This window comes from Mytilus edulis, chromosome 7, assembly GCF_963676685.1.
Source record: "Mytilus edulis chromosome 7, xbMytEdul2.2, whole genome shotgun sequence".
In the NCBI taxonomy this organism is placed as follows: Eukaryota; Metazoa; Mollusca; class Bivalvia; order Mytilida; family Mytilidae; genus Mytilus; species Mytilus edulis.
In genome coordinates, this window is record NC_092350.1 from 74,463,714 (window position 1) to 74,485,665 (window position 21,952).

Sequence of the window (21,952 nt, forward strand, 5' to 3'; positions counted from 1 at the left end):
ATACAATTTCCTGAACTAGGAATATAAATACAACGATAGTTATGCACTTTTTTATTTCGACACGAATTAATTTATTTTGATGTACTCTGAGTCAACTTTTGTCGTTTCGTTACTATTTTTCGGCGCATTATGGTCAGTTCGATATAGCTGCCGTTACGAAAACTTAACGTTGAGCAATGGACAAGGTTAAGGTTAGATGAACTCTTTCAGTCAACCATAACTACAAACTCAATAAAGTTTGTCTTTTGATAATATTATTTGAAATATGAAACCATATGCGAAAGCCTAACATTGGTCACTGATCCATACAAATGGGATCAAAGTCGAGTGAACCTTGTCTGTCGGACATAAATGCCATATACCAAATACCGTTATCCTACATGTAGCTATTTTTCTGAATAAGTTAGTAGTTCAATTGATAAAAAAAATTATTTAATACTTTTATTAACAGTCGATAAACCATGAAAATGAGGTCAAGAACATTCGACTTACGACAGCCGGACAATTCATAATATAACACAACTATCTATATATTAAATATGAAATACCAAGGTCTTCTTTCTACCTTCTAGAGTATAAATCTGTTTACTTATACTTAATGCTGTCACCATCCCCATTTATGTCTCGAATTCAGAGACAAAAGTCACTAGCCAGAAAATACAGGTGATATCGGAGTTTAGTATGACGGGCAGAATCAATTTGCGCCAATTGCAGTTTTGAAAAGGTATAAATTGCGCCACTCTGTTTTATTTTGATGGTATTAATTGCGCCAATAAATGAAATGAAATTGCGCCACATTTACCTGTAAATATTTTGTACTTAATATATCATACCCGTACATGTTTTACCTATATCATACATGTACTATTATAATAATAATAATAATAATAATAATATCTTTATTTAAAGAGAGTAGCTCATTTGGATTAAACCAATTTTCAAACGGTCATCATTGTAGAGGAACACAAAATTCCGTCAGGCATTTGTACAGAAATCTGGAGAAATAAGGTGGAGATGTAACAGTTAAGAAAAACTGGAGAAATAAGATGGAGATGTACAGTTAAGTCGTGTTGTGCTAGGTAATATCCACAGATGAATCGTGTACAATTATTTTGAATGGAGAATTAGATTAATATATGTCATGAAACAAAAGTCCAGAAATAAGAACGTCAAATTTTGAGAACTGCGTGCAAAAGAATTTTAGCAACCGATATGTTGCCAGAGCGACCTTTAAAAATCAAAAAAATCAGAGCTCTTCAAAATTGAAGAAGAAAATTGATGACTTTGTGTTGTGTAACGAGTCAGAAAGCGAGATAATTTTATTAGGATGATTATCTTATTGGCGCAAATGATACCTATAGTTTTGAAAATTAGGTGGCGCAAAAGAAGTATTGGCGCAATTAAGTTGTGGCGCAAATGAGTTACTTTTTGGCAATTTTAGCAACCGATATGTTGCCAGAGCGACCTTTAAAAATCAAAAAAATCAGAGCTCTTCAAAATTGAAGAAGAAAATTGATGACTTTGTGTTGTGTAACGAGTCAGAAAGCGAGATAATTTTATTAGGATGATTATCTTATTGGCGCAAATGATACCTATAGTTTTGAAAATTAGGTGGCGCAAAAGAAGTATTGGCGCAATTAAGTTGTGGCGCAAATGAGTTACTTTTTGGCGCAAAAAGATATCGCCCAGTATGACGTCCATTATCACTGAACTAGTATACATATTTTAAGGGGCCAGCTGAAGGACGCCTCCGGGTGCGGGAGTTTCTCGCTACATTGAAGACCCATTGGTGGCCTTCGGCTGTTGACTGCTCTATGCTCGGGTTGTTGTCGCTTTGACACACTCCCCATTTCCTTTCTCAATTTTATTGAATCATCGAAAGTAAAATTATCTATGGCATTGGTAGTTATGAACAAAACAGATACATTTATGTATTCTTTTATTACAATAGTTCGTAAAAAACGACAAAAAACAATGGAATTTCTTTCAAAGATTGACATAAAATATTCATACAAAGTCGTCTCAAGCATACACATGCATAATAAATCTCTTCAACCTCTTTACATTTCATTGTTAGAAAAAGGTATAAATTAATGAAACGATTGAACACGTTTACTTTTGTTAGGTTTCTTCGTACCTACTTTATATCAGTATAATCACCGTAGTGTAGACATTACATAACTTTCTTAGCCAACATCAACATTTTAATTTATAGATCATTTTTAAAGGAAAAGGGAACACCCGGAACGTTCTTTCAAAAAGTTCCTTTACAAGGCCATACACGCCCAATTCAAATGAAAATACGGGTAACAGAAATATGAACAATAGAATAATTTAAAGTACTTTTATAGAAATTATATTGCAGAGTTTCAGGTTTCGCGAAATCGAAGAATGGACCAATCTGAAACGTTGTGCAAAATGTGTGACAGTTTTCACATTTTTATTCTTCTCCAAGTTTAGAATAAAGAAGCCAAATAAAATTTCGAGTTTGCATATAATTGATTTTTGATGTTGTATTTGGATAAATGACTTGGGTATACAAAGACTATATAAAAAATCTCATTGTATCACACTTTTTAAAGAAAATGTTTTGTATTTAAAATCAAGGTTTTGTAACTAGAATATTAGAAAAATAATTTGTTCACTATGAAAAATTATGACGGTGAACAAAAAATAATATTAGCAGCTTGTTAGCGTCCTCCGCCTCCGCCTTGTGCATCTGAATTCCCTCCTGCTAACATCATCACCAACACAAAGGGTACTATATACATCCACTGTAAATAAAAAATAAAAAGACGTTAATTCTGAAATTGAACATGTAGCAGGGGATATTATATAACTGTTAACACACAAAACCGGGAGATTATACAGTCATAAAAATGATTCATTAAAAGTCTCCCCTCCCCCTTTTTTATTAATTAAAATAACGCTTGTTTTTCTTCGCTTACAAATACAAATTAGAAATTCATAAACCAGAATAGTTTACAAAATCAAATCTTAGATTAAGTTTCTTCCTTAAAAAAATCGGTGGTTGTCTTCATACTTTCTTTTTATTTTTAATTTTGTTTGTGAAGTCGTGTTACCGAATTCGATAGAAGGACTTGTACATTTAACATCAAAATTACTTAAAACAAATTAAAAAAAAAACTTTGTACCCGTCGACTTACAACAACAAAACATTCGTGAATGATAAAATAGTAAAATTCTTCAAATTGATCAAATTGTATTGAAAACCACAAAGACGCAATAAATATAAGATAATTTCACTACATGTCGAAAAGTGCATGAACAATGAATATTATACACCGACATTATAACATGATTACAAAGTATGTATCCTTGTTTTCGATGTTAACTATGAAATGTTTCGTAAATCACAAAAATAAAGAGCAAAAAGGAGCATGATGTCAAAATCCGAAACTAATAGACAGCATTTATCAAATTAACCACGACTACTAACAGCTGTTGTAGAACACCGGTAACCTATAACAATCTTTCATATATTTGATAAATTGGATTCTATAATAACTAAGCTTATTATTAATGTATTACCAAATAAGTTTTTTTTTCTAATTTCGCGTGAAGCATTATTGTTGTCAAGAAATCAACACCAACGGTGATTCATTAACAATATTAAAGGGCGGAACCCTCTTCAAAAAGGCAGAGTTAACAGTTTTGTTCCATTTTTCAGAAATCATCAATGCTCTTAAGAAACCTTAAGGTTAATTGAACACGTGATCGCTTGAAAGCCAAGAATGTCGCAATATAAAAATGACGAGTGTTTGTTGGTTAATGAACGTCCACTGGCAAATATATCATGCATGATAAGGATGAAAAATGAAAATGTGAAATGTGGACTGACACTGGAAAATGAGGGAAAATTGGACATAATTAAAATGAGTGCATATTGGATAGAATTTTGTCTTGCAACAAGACACATGCGGACTCCTCTAAGAGTTTTTGATATTGTTCTTTATACGCAGAGAGCGTACGCCTATCTCTACACGAGGCACATATTCTGACTGGGCATGGCTGCGTACTTGTACATCCATGATACCTAATTGGACACCCCACTTTCGCAAGAGTTATTCTAACGGTCTTAAGTAGACATAAGTGACCACATTTCTATTCCCCAAATACCCTTGCGGTGCAATAAAAATACATATGACCAAATAAAAGCAATTGTTTCATTGTTCTAATAAATATTTTTCGAAAGAGTTATTCTTACTGCATTAAAGCAGCCAAGAGGTGAATTTCTTGCCTCTAGGAAAACAAAATTGACGCTAAAATATCAGTATAGGACTCGAGCTCTCTTACTTTAAAAAAAGTACATGGACTTCACCAACATCATACACGAATTCTTGTTCCATTGTTTTTCACATTAAATTCAACTTTTCTCTTTTTCTTAATGCAATCTTTATAAGTATTTATTTTTCTAAGGTTTATATAGAGAATGATTTATTGTCTAGACAACAGAAAACAAAATGAGATCAGTATATAATTTCATATAAACCACAGATTTAGACAGGATAATATGTCTTAACTTAATAACTGCCAATTCTCAATTGACTCAGACAAAATATGTTTAACATACTTTATTTGGAGATAATAAGGTCTTATAATATCCTTTGAATAATAATTTCTTTTTGAATATCAATTATCTTTAAAGTCAGTTTTTTTTTTATTATACATAATTATATATTAAATACTTTTAGCCTAATAAAAAGTAAAATAGCAAAATACCGAACTCCGATGAAAAATTAATTTTATATATATATATATATCAAAGCATCCTGTGAATCTGTTTCATTTTGATATTCTGATGTCATTGAAAATATTCATTTAGAAAACTTATGTTTTGGAGTTCAATGGTCTTTAATCATGTTAATGTTTGTTTATTTTTATCACACAATTTCTTATACCAATGCACCTTTTTTTTAATTGTTTAATGATATTGAATTAAAAACTTGAGAAGAAAGAAATTTAGCTTATTTCAAAACCATTCAAGTTTCGTTTTAGCTTTAGCGTATGGTTTCGTGGCTTCTTTAAGATATTTTGGTTTCTGTTATTTGTTTTTGATTATTTGTATTTGCTCTGTCACTATATATGTGACCTCTAGCATGTTTTTGTAAGAGGAATAATCCACCTAAAATATTAAAATCAAGTTCTCGGAGTCCAATATATGAGATTGCCAAGGACTGTAGAATTCCCCACATTTCAATAAAAACGTGATTCGTTTAAGGCTTCATGTCATATACTATAAGTGCAACTTGTATTTGTTCTATCTTTTCACATTGAAAATGGAAGTTTAATTAAGAATTGAATGCTTCTTTTTGTAAATTTATTGGGGTGTAAAAGCGTTGACCGAAGTACATTTTGTATGAAGGAAGCGCTTCATTCTAAAAATGTACGCACGGTCAACGCTTTTACAACCCTATAAAGTTACAAAAAGAAGCATTCAATACTTATAATTACATTTTTTAGCTAGGATCATGAAAACACGATTTTTATCAACTTTTGTTTAATTCACCTGTGCACTTTATTGTGGAACCTCGGGTCATCACGAATGATAAATGTTATTGTCTGATGCAATTGCTTACGGAATAACATGTGATGTGCAGTTAGCCAATCAGAATAACGTATTATAATGAAACATACATCTAATGTAATTATTTCCGTATAACGACAGTATGAAATGTTAGAAGGAAAACACCATAATATAGCATTTACGGTTTAATTGACATCAGCTCAAGTTTATGTACTTGTTAAGCTATACATATTTTGCAAAACCTCGATAACCTTAATAGCAGCTTGTCTTTAAAGCAGATCGGTTCGTGTTTTCCTGACAATGTGCTATACATACGAATAAAAGGGTGAACATTTATCAAATATAAATTAATAGTATTGATAGCCGGATGTAAAAATAGACTTGTCTGATTTACGGCAAATATAAGATGCCCATACTGATCAGACAAATTGAAACACTGATATGGAAAAAAGAAGAACATAATACACGAGTGTCAACCTTTATAGTAAAATCGGTAGCAACTTCGTAAAACAACAATTAATAAATTGTCCAAAGTTAAGACGTTACTGAACATATATGAATTCTTGTTTAAATCATAGTAAGAAGCAACGATTATAAAATAAATTCTAAACTAGTTAAGTGCATCAGATGAACTGCTAAAACCTTATATTTGTCATCGGGGGATCACAAAATCTCAGATAAGAAATTAATATTTTAAGATTTCTCAGTTTTGATTATATAGATAATGGTTATAACGCAGTTTGACAAACACTAATTTTGATCATTGAGAAGCTTAATATTCCCTTAACAACACAACGTAATTAAAACGTTTAGCTGACTTTACAGAGTTATCTCCCTGTAGTGTTAGGTACCACCTAAGTATACTTTAAGAAAATAATAAAATAATATTCACAAATTTGAATATAAATATAATCGAACAAAAAAGACATTTAAAATGACCCCTTTGTTTAGCGTTCGTTCCTTTCCATCTAGAAAGTCAAAATGATATGTAAACGTACGAAATATTTAGTTTAATGCATCAGATGACCTGCTGAAACCTCCAATCTGTTTTCAGGATAACACGAGGTCTGAGATGAGAAATTAACAGTTACAGATTTATCAGTATAGAATATAAATATGAACATGTCTTTAATAATACTTCATATAAGTAATAGTTAAAAAAAAAATAATATCTACAAATTCAAGATATTGATCAAAGGCATTAAATTTATCCCTTGTTCTAATTTGCATGCCTCAACCTCAAGAATGTCATATGATATGTAAACGTACGACTTCCAATTTAAGGGCATCATATGATATCCTCAAATCTATGTCTGTCATAGGGGTATCACAAGGTCTGAGATAAGAATATAACATTGCAAGATTTAATAGTTTATAGAATAAACATATCTTAAAGAAAAATTTATATATACCAAGTCAGGAATATGACAGTTCTTGTCCATTCGTTTTTGATGCGTTTTGTTTTGCCATGTGATTATGGACTTTCCGAATTGATTTTCTTCTAAGTTCAGTATTTTTGTGATTTTTACTTTTTAGATCAAATTAAATAATATCTAAACATTTGAACGACGGATAAAATAAAGAAAGCTTTAAAATTATTCCTTAATCTAAAATGTTTAGTTTTTGTGTATCTATAAATACAGAAAATCAAAATAGTATGTTAATATATACGAAATATTTGTGCTAGTTCATTTAACAACCTGCTCTTACCTCAAATCTGTCATTGGAATATAAAAAATTCTGAGATAAGAAATTTATATCTTTAAATATTTCTCAGTATCAACTGCATAAACAAGTCTTTTAGAATCGTCTAATGAATCGAGAAGTTACTGTAAAATACTTAAGGCGCCGATTTCACGTAAATTCAGGAGGAGAGATAAAGAAATATTAATAAAAACGTTATATTCAATAATTAGAGTCTTCACTTTAAAAGAATATTGAAGTTTATTTGTTTATTTATCTATCTAATTAAATTTTTCCTGTCTGCTGACCCATTCAGACATTTTTACGCAAACACTTATATTTATAATGTGTATTATTATTGAGAGATGATATTATAAATAAAATATTGAATTGAACTGTATTCAATTTCAAGAACGGTTGTTGTTAATTTGTTTTATTAATTTTGCATGCATGTTAAATATTTTTGTTTGGTATTTTTGTTCATACAATAAATTAAAAAGAACCTACATGGATTTTCATATTGATATTAGAGAACATCTTACCAATGGCAAATAAGTAATTTCAAGTCAATTTCTTTATGTTTTTATAGTTATATATACTATAATCATATCTAGACTCAAAAAGACAGCAAAAATGACAAATCGTTTCAATTTCAGGGCCAAGTCTGTTTATCTTCATAGAACAGTGAACTTTATTGCATCGCACCGAACGCAGTTTGTTTATACACTTCAGCTACAAATTGAGTATTCGATTTGACAAAAATACAACTCTTTAACTACCTTGAAGGCTACGACACTTACGAAATACAAAGACCAAAGACGAGTAAATTTAATTAATACAGATGCATTTGTTTAGAGAAAGTTGTAACTTGATAAGAATCATGTAACAGTTCAATAAGACATTTAATTCCATTCCCACTTCTGATAACAGAGCCCCATTTAAACGTAGTAAGCGTTTAAAATTGCACGTAGCTTAAGTTTATCATTAAATGTAATTCAAAATGGGCGGTCTTAAATCCATTAGCATCCTCCCTCTTCTGTAGATCCCGAGAACTTATGACGAAGGTGTTTGTATGATATTAATATAGATAAAATATGATAATCAATAATCAATTTTCAGTTAAAACAATGAACAATATTTTCTATTTATCATTATACTTATTTTTGAGTTACCCTTTATGTGGTAAATGCGGCTTGCAAAAAGGTTGCCTATAATAACAATCAAAACATTTACCATTCAATTGACTTCCGATAATAGTTAACGGTGTGATTTATTGATTTTATCATTAAAATACATTATCAAATGTGCAGATAGAAGAATACTATAAGATACAATGTTCAGAACTTTGATGTTTACATTAAAATCACCAGCAGCGAACTTAACATCACTGCATTTTTACCTCGAGTTGTTCTAATCTTGCATACTTGTATAAACGTTTTCGAAAACAGGTGGAATAAAATTACCTTTATTAATAATCCTTTGAGCAAAAATTTCTAAGAACCTGAAAAGTTTTATTTCAAAGATATTTCGAATACAATGTGATTTTATGGATGAACAGGAATTTATTCTGCATGTTTCATTTAGTCTTTTCAAAGGTTTCGTTAAATGAGGAATAATTGAAAATTACTAGACAACTGTCATTAGTCAAGATTTGTCATTATTATGGACCAGTCTATAAACGTGACTTCTTAATGGATATGCATTAATAGATTGACAAATATGAAAGAGAAAGTATGGAAAATAAAATGGAAAATTCAAGTTTATATATTCTTCATTCATCAGATAGTAACGGACATTTAGATGAGAGAAGCATGTTTAATTCCTCAATCTCAACACAGAATACGACAAATTTAACTGCTGGATTTAGAACCGAAATATCTTTTCATGATGTAATTATTTCAAAAGACACTCTACAAACTATGAAACTCGTCTTTGGGATAATACTTCTATTTCCAGTTTCAGCTTTGGGCATATTCGGAAATGCTATAAGTCTCATTGTGCTATGTCAACAAAAAGGTAAAAAAGCAACAAATTATTGCCTGATGGCCTTGGCTATATCGGACTTACTTCTTCTCGTGAATGCTTTCTTTTTTTCTGTGTTAAATATATACATTTACAACAGTCCGATCGAGGGTACAAATTTCAAAAACAGTCTTTTCCCAACTTATGGAATTTATTTTACATTAGTAACAGCAAGAATTACTTCATTGATGACTACGCTGTTGAGTGTTGAAAGATTCGTTGCTGTTCATTTTCCAATGAAAGCCAAATTTATATGCAACAAGAAAACGACATTAGTTGCCATCATTGTTATATATCTAATTACAATTGTTTTGTTTCTACCGTTTCCATTTAAATATAATATCGTCTACAGAGTGAAAAACAATATTTCGTATACCCTCGTTGTCAGAAATCGAAGCCTCAGCGATAACTTTTGTGCATTGTACGGACTTGCAATGAACATAATATTCCGTTTTACACCAATCATCCTCATACTTTTGTTGAATTTTAAAATAATGAACATTGTTTGGAAAACACGACGGATCAGGGAGTCTATTAGTTTACAAAACGAAGGACAATCACAAGAGCAGAGAAAAATTACCATTATGCTACTAGTTGTGACATTTACATTTATTATCTGTATATTACCAGGAGCTATAAATAGCTTATTACAACTAGCATGGAAAGGGTATTCTCGACTTGGTAAGTCAAGAAACTTTCAACAATTGTTGTCATATATAACATTCCTATTAGAAGCGACCAATTCTGCCCTTAATTTTGTTATCTATATGGCGCTAAGTGCGCGATTTTACGCGAAATACAAAGAAATCTTCTTTTCTGCAAAAGATTTTATTCGTCAAGTCAGTGTTAATAGTTTCAGTCGTGGTAAATCATCGTTTGCAATACACAAAAAATGTGACTCACAATCAAGTTTCACATATAGCGAGGATCCGGCCAATCAAAGACTAGCAAACAAAATGACAAATTGTAGAAATGACTCGTATAAAAGCCTTCTGCAACACTCAGGAAATGGACAATGTTCCAAAGGAAGGAATTCAACTAAAATCAATCAACCACCTAATGGAACTCTGTATGAATTATCTGAAAAGAGCAAAACGTCATCAAAAGCTGCTGACAGTTCTTCGTCGCGGAAATACTTTATACTAGATCAATCAGAAAGTGACTCCGACAATATCAAACTACCTCCATTAGTCAAACAAGACACACTTGAAACAAATGTAGATCCATAAAATAATGTATACCAAGAGAATAAAATATATCGTAACATTAAAGGTTGGTATTTTTTTTAAAACCTTTTACATTTTTGGTTTAAACACTTTTTGAATAGAGCATTATTGGCATGGGTAAGATGAATTGAGGGCTTTGATTGCAACAAATTCGAACTACAGTTTTTGTATTTCTATTTGCTTTACCGAATACAAAAGTGTGAACAAAAGGGTTTTAATATTGAGGTACATGAGACAAAATGAAAATAAAACATTAGAAATAACAGAACAGCAGCATTCCTTATTTAAATAATGTCTACTACATGCATTAAACATGCATTAAGTCGAAACTTATTTTCCGACATTTTTACAATACAACAAAAAGAATGCAATGACTGCAAATTTTACTGTTGGTTTTCAGCCAAAATGGAGACCTTGAATCTAATTCAGCGAAAGAGTCTTAATTTCATATACATTATACTCGTATGTTTCAAGCGCTTTTCCTGCCCATCCTCGCAGTCGACCCCCTAATACAGACCCTATACATGGTAAAAAAACGAGAACCTGTTCTCGTCCAGAACATGCAAGAAAAATGTCTCCTGGAACGTTTAGCAAACAAAACAAATAATCAAATAACAAATATAATTCAAAATTATACTAATCAGGGGTTAAAAAATTTTGTTACAGCTAACTAGCCCAGGACTTTTTGGCAGGAGGATTTTACTAGCCCTGTTTCAAGAACTGCTAGCCCATCAAAACCAACCTGCTAGCCCAAGTATAACTTACAAATCACTCAGGGTGTGCTGCATAAGACGCTGGGAATGTGTGTCATGTTTTGAAAGGGCATTTGTAGACAGTCTCGGGCTTTTCATCCTCAACAATCGACCTTGCCCACGGGAATCTTTCATTCCATGTCGCTATGAACGTTCTTTTTCGCTTGTCCCGATCGTACTTTCTATTTTTTTTAGATGTATCAGCCTCATTAGAATCCCCTTCATTTGCCGATTTTCGCTTTGAACTTGAAGTTGATGAAGTTTCTGCGCTTGCCGTAGTAAAATATGTTGATATATTTTGTTGCATTGACAGTTTTGTGCTCCCTGCTTAAACAGTTGTCCGACCAGAGTCTAGACGGATCAATACCTATCAATACATTATACCCCCCGGTACCGTTAATTGAAAAACTCGACAGAACCAATGAAAAATATCCCCGTTATAACATATAACGAGAAATCGATATTGAAAGTTCAATAACTGCGATCAATACATGATACCGGGCCACCCGGAGTTATTTGTTCTATTTTTAAAACATGTTACTGTGCATGAGGTGAGGACCTGTACAAACCAGTTCAAATTCTTGGAATCCCGGATGACGTAATTGAATCTGATTGGCTAAGACAGAAAAGTGATGAAGGGATTTTCCACTTTCTATTTTAGACACGCCAAGAACTTTTTGTTACTAGTCCGTCGGGCATACTGGGTTATAAGTTTTGGTTGCCCGAGACGTAAATGTCTAGTCCCGGGCGTCGAGCTAGTGGATTTTTTAACCCCTGTTACTTTCTCCTATACATTCGTATTTATCTTTTATATCGGAGAAGAAGATAGAGGACGCGGTTTGCTTCAATCAATTTTCGAATATCGTTGTTTCAATCAATCTTCGAATATCGTTGTTACAAAATTGAAAAAACTGTAGTCAAAGGGTATTTGTTCATTCTTATAAGGACCAACAGACTGTGTAACGTTTGCTTTAACTAATAACTGCTTTCCCCTCACGGTCTTCATATTATCAACTTCGAGGAGAGGTGCCTGTTTGTCATTATTATATTTATGCTTTTGTCTTATTTTAAATTTTCCAGTTTTTACTGCTGCCTCTTCATGCTATGTGTTATTTGTGTTTAAGTTTGATTTGTTTCTTCCGAACGTATCTGTCAGAAGTATATTTTGAAAGAACTATTTTGTCCTCCAACTTAAAGTGTTGGTAATTTAAAGATTAATTAATGCTTTTATGTTCAAGCTGTGCATTGTAGTTTCAGATTGAGAAACACTTGCCCAGTTCATTTAATGAAACCACAAACATCGTATTTTACTGTTTCACACGTATACGTTCAGTAAAGTAATACTAATATTTTCGTCTTTTAATTTCTTGTTATATAGGGTCTTTGCGTGAAATTTAAAAGCGGTAAAGTACTGTTGCCTTTCTGTATTTCGCTACAATTATGATATAGAAATGTGTTGATCTTAAATACAAATATTGTATCGATATCAGGTGTTCAAAGAAGGCTTGCCCGTGGCTTTTATAAAATATATATTAGTGCATCTGTAATTTGATACAGTTAAATCAAATCTTACTTTTGGATAAAACAAGCATATGGTTTTGTAATATGTTTACTGCTTTGTATCGATCTAAAAGGTTAAGCCATTTTCATAGTTTGTTCTTATATGTTGAGCTGTACTCAAATGATTTGTAAGATAATTTTCACGTCGTAGAGTATTATAGCCAACTACAAAATATGGATTCTTTTCAATATTGAAGGCCGTATTTATTCTATATTTACTTTTAATTGCTGAAATTTGAACTTCAGTGTATAGTTGTCTCATTGGCAATCGTACCATTATTTTTTTTCTATATAAAGACAAATTCGCTATATCTTGCAAACATCTTCAATTCTATTAACACAAATCACAGATGAAATAGAATAGTAATTTCCAATGACCGTAGTACACATATCTAAATATTACATTCACCCTAAAAAAAATCGATCGCGATCGATCAAAGCGTTTACACCAAAAAAAGATCGATTCAAATAAGATCGATCTTGTTGAAACCACCTCTAGAGGTAGACCTTTTAAGTCCGATTGAAGATCGATCTTACCCGTTTACACTGGACCAAAGATCGATCTTAGTAAAGATCGATCTTTTTTGTCAGTGTAAACGGGGTCTAAGTAATACAATTACACAACAGAGTTCATAAATATAAGTGGTCATCAGCAAAGTTCACATCCATGAATATAGAATCAACAATGCAAAAGATAGATAATAAACTTCATAAGAATTATATAACATTTTTATTAAAGATTGTTATCAGATCGGATTTTCAGAAATACAATTTAGTGTACCAGTGTGTTCAATCTAATTTTTGCGTATGTGATTTTTTATAAAAATAAAATGAAAATTGGGAAAAAATGGTGCAAATCTGCTACCATAGTAAAAAAGTATAAAACACTACATTAAAAAAAAACATAAAAGTAAATTGCAAGAAAAAAGCGACCACATAATTCTAACAACACAGAAACCAACTTCTTTATTGTAATAGTCAAACGTATTTTCAAACGAGAAAAGCTAATAAATATGTTTTTAAAATCATTGGGGACTCATATTTGTAACTATTTTATACTTATGCATCAATACAACTTTGAGATAGAAACATTTTTTTAGTACATCATTTGTACATTTTTGTAGATGCAATTATGTCACACATGCTTCTAATAATTTGCGATTAATTGTATAATGTGCAAAGTTTTGTTTACTGTTCTTACTGTTATTAGGTTTAATTGATTCCTAGTTAATCTTAACAGATAAAAAAAAAATAGAATGTATTGCTCTTATAAACATTTAACATTTGGCATACAATTAAAGCTAAATCATGTTATGTTGCACAGAGCATCACTTTTGCGGTGATAGCAATTACTGTTAAGTAATTTAAGCAATAAATAACGGGGAAAACTTAAGAAATCGATTATCATTCTTTACGAATGCAAACTATCTTTAAGACAGTATATTTTAAATGCATAGAGACACTCTTCGTGCTTATACATTACATAGTTTCTTTGAAATAATAATATTTATGTATGTTAATACATTAAGTAATGGCCTGTATTTCCTACCAGGGTTTTTATCAACAGAAGATGCTGATCATAGAGAAGCTTTTGTTCTATTTTGTTTAAGGTTACTATTTACTAAATAAAGTTACATGGGCTTAGCCATTCTTGAAGGGAACACGACATAGAGATGAAAATAGCTGGCTATCTGTGATTTGTTGTTAAATCATTTATATATTTTTCTCCTGGAACGCATAATGCGGTTGATTCAAAAGCCACTGAGACCAAAACTTTTGACAAAAAAATAAGTGAAAGTATATTCTACACACACAAAGCATCCGTTGGATCACTCATAGGGAGTACAAATTCGTTGATGATGTCACTATTGCAATTGGAAAATAATGATGGAGATTTGAGACGACAATTGAAACGTACATATCCATGTTAATCTCATCAAACACCAACATACAATAGTTATCAAAGGTACCAGTTTATAATGTAGTACGCCAGACGTGCGTTTGAAGAGCATTGAAGATCCAAAATTCCCAAAAGGTGTGCCAAATACGGCTACAAGGTGATCGATTAAATGAAATCTGTTTTTTAGAAGTAAACAAATATATAACCTCTCTGACTTGTCACTGCATTCTTATCTTAATCATCACAACGCTTAAGATAATGGTAGTTTGTTCAAATCTATCGTTTCGATCAACTGAATTGTCTAAACATAAAAAATATTAAATCTTACAAAATGGTTATATGATTTGTTTTTTGACATTTTCTTGCTAAAGATGCGTAAGAGTTTCTTCCAGACAAACAAGAACTGTTCTGAAACCTATTTAACACCACAGCTTTAACAAAAAGGAACGGAACCAGCTTCATATACAATAAAGTGTGTCTGGACCGTAGTTAGGATGTCTGGAAATTTACCGCAGCTGATATGTACACATATTGTCTGTTTTTGTGTTTGCTGCGGTCTCATTATCGTATATATATGACCATGGACTTCATTTTAATACTAAGAAAGCTTTAACGTAAAGTGGTTTTATTGCTCAGAATTAGTGTTGTCAAATCGTGCACTTTTGCCTAATCGGTTTCTCGGATAATCGTTCGACCGATTAACCGGTTAACCGGTAGTTTAAGTTGATGTTTGAAGGCCTTATCTATAGTACCCTAAATATAGATATAAGAAGATGTGGTATGAGTGTCAGTGTGACAACCTTCCACCCAAGTCATACATTTACGTGTTTATGATACGATGAATTGAAGTTTGTCCTGTGGTATTATAAGGCTTGTCTGTGAAGATTCCTGGCGAAGTTTGACTTTTAATATTCAAATACACCGTATCAGCTATTTCGTTTGTACTAACTTCAGATGGAAATATAAAAAAAAACTTCTTGATTTCGTAGAATTTTAAATAAGTCTGAAACCGATGATTCTTTCATTTTCTCTTGTCTCCGAAAATAATATGGAGTAATTCAATTTGAAATGATTAAGTATGTTACTCGTGCTATCAAGTATACATCGATTACATTCACATTGGTTTGCATTTCACAACTTTTCATACTGTCAACAAAATCAAACAATATTCCACCCACCAAGCCAACACGTAGAGAGTCGCGTGACAATTGTATTCAGTTATATCAATCAAGGTCATTTCAATACACAGCTGAGAGTTAAACATCATGTTTACAATTTAAGATTACAGAGCTTGAAGCATCTACAAAATCATTCCTTCGTTAGTTTCTATTCTTCATATTTTGATTAGAAAATAAGCGAGACAGCAATAATGATCATTTTTCGGCTCTGGTTACAAACAATCTGACACGATTCATTCTAATGGTGAGAAAGATTTGCCAAAGAGTATGTTGTGATCTGTAGTCTGTAAATAAATAAGGAACTTCCAATAATGAATTTAGATTGCTGGAAGATATGAACAGTCCTTTGTCATGTTTAAGCTACAATGCAGATCAGAACATACCGGAAATTCTTTTGTTACGAATTATTGAATTATCATGCTACGGAAACGCTCGGAGACAAAAGTATAAAGCATTGAAAATTGCGAAGAAATATGGCGACATAGATATCTGTTAAAAGCACAATAGTTTACCAATTTGCAATTCTCATAAAACGATTTACAAGATAAAAACTAAGTTGAAAAACAATAAAATGACTGAACCGCATTAAGGTTTAAAAAAGACCACTGTATTAACCATTTACGATAATTACCTGGCTCTAAAAAATTATTAAAAATTTTGTATATAAGTTAACCACGTGGATTGAAAATACAAGATAAAATATATCAGTACCAAGGCACTAACGTTAATTGTATCGATCGAAATGTAGTTAATTTTAGTAATAAATCAATTTATAAGAACGTCCAATTACAAGGAGTTCTGATATCATCATCCAATAACATTTTATCAATGATTAAGAATACTAACTACCCAACCTTCATGGTGGTTGCGAAGTTTCTTTAATAACAGGAATTTCTTAAGCGTTACTAAAGATAATTGCTAGTCCACATTATTGGTAAATAATCTGTCATTTTTAATTGTACGTATGAAGATTAAATTAATGATCTTCTTTGACTGAACATGTGATAAGAAAATTGCTCCAATTTCCTTGTTTTTTTCTTTTTCTGAAAACAGTTATTTATTAGAATACGAGTATATTTATTTCACACCTTTCCAATTTAGTATACAATATAAAAACAAAACTTATTTTACACTTAAAACATCAAAGTAATAATATACAATTACTGTCTATTTATTTGGTAAATATGCGGTTTTAGTAGCTTTTGAAATACTGAAATTCACTATGGTTGACGCCCGAAGTGAATATAAGCTTTTTAAAAGTAAATTACACCACATTTAAAAAAAAAAAGTAATTGTTTTATTCTATATTCAAAGAAAAAACCCAATGTATTTTATCATTATTGCTTTTTATTATTAATATTTCATTAAAGCATTGTACATCAAACAGTTAACAATAACGTAACATGACAAATCAAGTGACGTGCAGCGCGGTGCATCAAACTTTTCTCCAGGTGAATATATTTTTTTTTTTAATTTTTGAAAATCCAATTGATTTCTTACTTAAAGAATACCAATATTGAATAGCACCATGCATTGCCCTTCTATGACACCAGATATCACCGCCATGTTTTAGTAGGTTTCGTGTAATGCCCTGAGTTTCTTGTTATCTTATAGTGTTTTCTGCACTTGTTTGTCTTTTTGGCGTCGTCTTTAACATGGCATTGTCAGTTAATCTCGACTAATGATATTTGAATGCCTATTGTTATCTTAAGCTTCCCTCTCGTTTGATTGACAAAATATATCTTTCAACACCGAGTACGCGTTTAAGATTTTCTCCAACTTCTTATATAACGTGATACATCGAGTACTCTAAGTGCGGATACGTTAGCCTATACAGTTGGAAAGCATTTTAAGAGAAATCGGTGAACGATGTACATTACGACAATTGTCCGACACATACCCCAACCCTTGAAATAGTTGCTCTTTTATGTATTATATGCATGTCCTTTAAATATTTTTCCTTGTATATTTGACAAATTAAGAAAATATGCTTAAAAAGTCTCATTTCATTACAGATCTTATACTGTCCAACTTATAAATTTTCTGAAAAATGCCAACTGTTATTTTTCTAGTTTAAACTTTATACTCATATAAATACGCGTTGTTTAAAAGTCTGAAATCAGGATCTTTTCTATAATTAACTGATATAATCCCAAAGAGGTTCACTTCAAAAGGAAAACATGAATATAAACATGCTAAGTGGTAAAGTACGATTAAAAGTAATTTCTCCAAGGAAATGAATCCGGAGTAACAAGACATCATTACAGAGATTATAATGGGATAGTATATGGGAATCGTGTTTACAAAGATGAGAATAATCTAGATCCATTAAACATTGATACAACTGATGTATATATAATTGTAAACTCATGTCTTGGCAGCTGGTCAGTGGATGTAATTAGCATAACAATAAAATCACGTTAACTTCTCACTAGAGAGTGATATGTCTGTTACATAAATATGTTGACGAGCAACTTGGACAGATGGAATTGTAAAACATGATATGAGGAATATATACTCATAGTAATTGTATAAAAGGACAATAGAGAATATAACTATGTTTCACACGTTACGACCATATAAAATTAATTTGTTACATAAATATATTGATCAACTTGGACAGATGGAATTGTAAAACATTATATGAGGAATATATACTCCTAATAATAGTATACAAAATCCAATGGAGAATTGGACTATATTTCAAACATTAAGACCATATGACATTAATTTGACAGTTCATATGCTTCAACCATTAGAAATTAACAAATATGAAATGTGTAAAGTTAGTTCGGACGATAATGTTACTGTTTCACTGCTAGCTAAATATGATTCGATAATATCTGACGAAAATCTTGATGTCATACGAAATGTTTTTGGGTTATATTTACTTCTACCTGTGTCAGTGTTTGGAATAATTGGTAATGTGATAAGTGTATCAGTATTGTGCCATTGGAAAAAGAAAACGGCTAGCATTTACTGCTTATTAGCGTTGGCTATCTCGGATTTGCTACTGTTGCTAAATGCAGTGCTATTTTCATCAATCATTATTTACATAAACGTAGATCCATTGGATGGAAACAACTTTCGAAGCACTCTTTTCCCTTACTTAGGAATGTATACAAGTTTGGTGACTGCTCGGATAACCTCTTTAATCACTACATTAATCAGCATCGAAAGATTTGTGGCTGTTCATTTCCCAATGAGAGCAAAACTTATATGCAGCAAAAAATCAACTTTTATCGCTATTTCAATTATTTACATATTTACTATTGTAGCATTCATTCCAGTCATTTTCAAATATAATGTTGTCCATACAAACAAAGACAATACGTCATATGCAGTTGTTGCTAGAAATCCAGATATCAGTGCAAAGTTTTGCAGATTCTACGGAATTATTCTGAATTCGATTTTCAGATTTTTACCAGTTATACTGATTCTACTTTTAAATATTTCAATTATGTTGGCAGTAAAGAAAACGGCTAGGAAAAGAGAATCTTTGCGATCTGAAAAGAAGCCAACTCACAACCAGGAACAAGAGCAAAGAAAAGTAACCACTATGCTCCTTGTCGTTTCATTTACATTCTTCATTTGCATATTACCAGGAGCTATAAATAGCTTACTACAGACAACATGGAAAGGTTATTCTCGATTAGGCAGATCGAAAAACTTTCAACAATTTCTATCTTATATCACATTTTTCTTAGAAGTACTTAACTCGGCCATTAACTTTATCATATATATGGCAATGAGTGCTAAGTTTTTAAACGTGTTTAAAGAGATGTTTCACTCTACAAAACAATGCATGAAACATGCAATTTTCAACAGAAATACGATGTCTTCCGATTTTCATCAAAGGTCTACTATATCAATATCTCGGAAGTCAAGTTTTTCTTATACAGAGGAACCAATACCGCAAAACATTATTAACTTACGTCAAGAATACGAAGCATCCAGATACCCAATCAATCATTCAAAGGATGACGTAAGTGTCAATCAAAATGGACGTAATGAGGTCAATGAAATATACCCATTACTTACCAGTACAACTTATGACAGTTATGTCAAAGGAAATTCTGATCAAAAGACTAATATTCAAAAGGGAGTTCCTCCAACAGACACAGAGAATTCTAAAACGAAATATCCACGGTTGGTTAAGCAAGATACTCTAGAAACCAGTCTGGGCGAGTGATAAAACCGGGTTTATAGTAGATACATTTTTAAATAATGGTTTGTATTAATAAATATCATTTTGGAAAAGAAAAATTCTTAAAATTCTAGTTTAGCGAAAAATAATATAAAAACATTAGACTTCTCAAGGCTTATTTTATTTTATGGAAAATCACTAACTGATGAGCAAAGTTGGGTGGTTTTTTTTTCATTTTTTTTTTTCATTCTTTTATTTTTTTATAATTTGAAAAAAAAATGAACAAATGAACTGACCAAAGACGCATACCGTTTTCCGTATTCTGTTGAACATGATAAAGACAATCCATCAGTTTATTTTTTGTAAGATTATATACTAGAACAAACCTCTGAAAATAAAGATATCTAAAATACTGATACATTATCGAAATAACATGCTTTAACGAACAGGAACATTAGATTATGTGATTTTTTTAATGTTCAACTACAGAGCGAACATCACTACTAGCCAGTGCTACGGTATTGGCAAGATTAAAAGGTCAATGTTGTCTTAAAATTCTTTTTTGTTTTAAATTTGTGTTGCAACTCTATTAAACTTGGTTAACATTATAAAATATTGCTATATTGTTTAGATCTATGTACTCTTTTTTTTCAAGAACTAAGATTCCAAATCACGGAGATAAGGTTGACTTAAGATTGTTTAGATGTTGATTCAGAAGTTTTTTACGTATTCAACCAACATGCCTTCTCAACATGCTAAACATATTACTCCTTTAAAAATGAGCCTTTTGAAATACACATACAAGAATTCACAATTTTTCATATATTCAACTGTCATTTCATTTGACCTTGCAGACATAAATCATAAATAGTGGGCTTTGCATATGTTACAAGATGAAATACTGCTGACAAGTAAATATGAAAAATAATTGAAAAAAGAAAAGATGAGATGTTACTACATTCATCTTCCTAAGACCCAATAATTATTTAGCGCGTGAAAATGTGTAAATTGCATTATAAATGATATATGTACGACATATAAACACATTCTTTGTTCATTATCATAAAAAAAAACCACTTGAAACGATGCCATACTATTCCTTCATGAGAAAACAATGAATGAAACCGATTAAAGTGTCACCATAGTTTAAGAAACCGCTATTATATATATTAATCTTTTTATGTATAGAAAGTGTTTGGGTCATTTGTCTTGACAAACTTGATTTAAAATTATTTTTTTTATTAAACTTACGGACACAAAAAATAAAAAATAAATATCCTATTTGAATAGAGAATAATAGCAATACTATAAAAACCGTCAAACAAAACAAAACTAGAAAAATACATCTTCATGAAATCAAATATGCTCACCAGTTGAAAAAAATGCCTATACCATATACCAATAAAATTGAGAAAGGGAATGGGGAATGTGTCAAAGCGACAACAACCCGACCATAGAGCAGACAACAGCCTTTTGTCGTAAGTATAAGGTAAAGACACGTGGTAAATAATTTAATAAAGACCGTCAAAATTTACATATTTCATGATGGTCATTAATATTCCATACATGTTAATATGACCTTTATCCAAAAAAATAGTTCCAACACATAAACCCATTTGAAAAATATATTTGGAAGCAAAATATCCTTTTTGGTAAAGCAGTTGCTCAATTCCTTTTTATATCAAAATCAAAGACAAAAAATAATAGCATTAACATACTTATGCTGTCGTGACCACCTGCACATGGTGAAACACCAAAGTTCCACGAGAATAACATAAAAAGGGTAAGAGTTGCATATCTTTTGAATTTTAATATTACTTTAAGTTTTAGTCTCATCAAAACAATCATTCGAGTCTGTCGAGGGGATCTGCGACATTAATTCACCATTCCTTTTTTACGGTATTTGATAATCTTAGAAAACATGTTATAGATAAAC

The 21,952-nt window shown here is 31.2% G+C and overlaps 3 protein-coding genes across 3 annotated transcripts in view; 2 read left to right on the forward strand and 1 right to left on the reverse strand.

The window, feature by feature from the left end:
- Positions 1-1,924: 1,924 nt before the first annotated feature.
- LOC139482190 (ER membrane protein complex subunit 10-like) overlaps positions 1,925-21,952 on the reverse strand; it is a 53,835-nt gene continuing 33,807 nt past the window's right edge. The window contains exon 7 of the mRNA XM_071265891.1: positions 1,925-2,774. Within this exon, the coding sequence (XP_071121992.1) occupies positions 2,691-2,774 (84 nt within the window). The 3' untranslated portion in view covers positions 1,925-2,690. The remainder of the gene's footprint in view (positions 2,775-21,952) is intronic.
- LOC139482189 (galanin receptor 2b-like) lies at positions 8,301-10,502 on the forward strand. Its single transcript, XM_071265890.1, has one exon. The coding sequence runs from the start codon at positions 8,965-8,967 to the stop codon at positions 10,480-10,482; it is 1,518 nt and encodes a 505-aa protein (XP_071121991.1). The 5' UTR covers positions 8,301-8,964; the 3' UTR covers positions 10,483-10,502.
- LOC139482520 (probable G-protein coupled receptor B0563.6) lies at positions 18,514-20,061 on the forward strand. The gene has a single exon (XM_071266432.1). It carries the CDS (start codon positions 18,553-18,555, stop codon positions 20,059-20,061), a length of 1,509 nt encoding a protein of 502 aa, XP_071122533.1. The 5' UTR covers positions 18,514-18,552.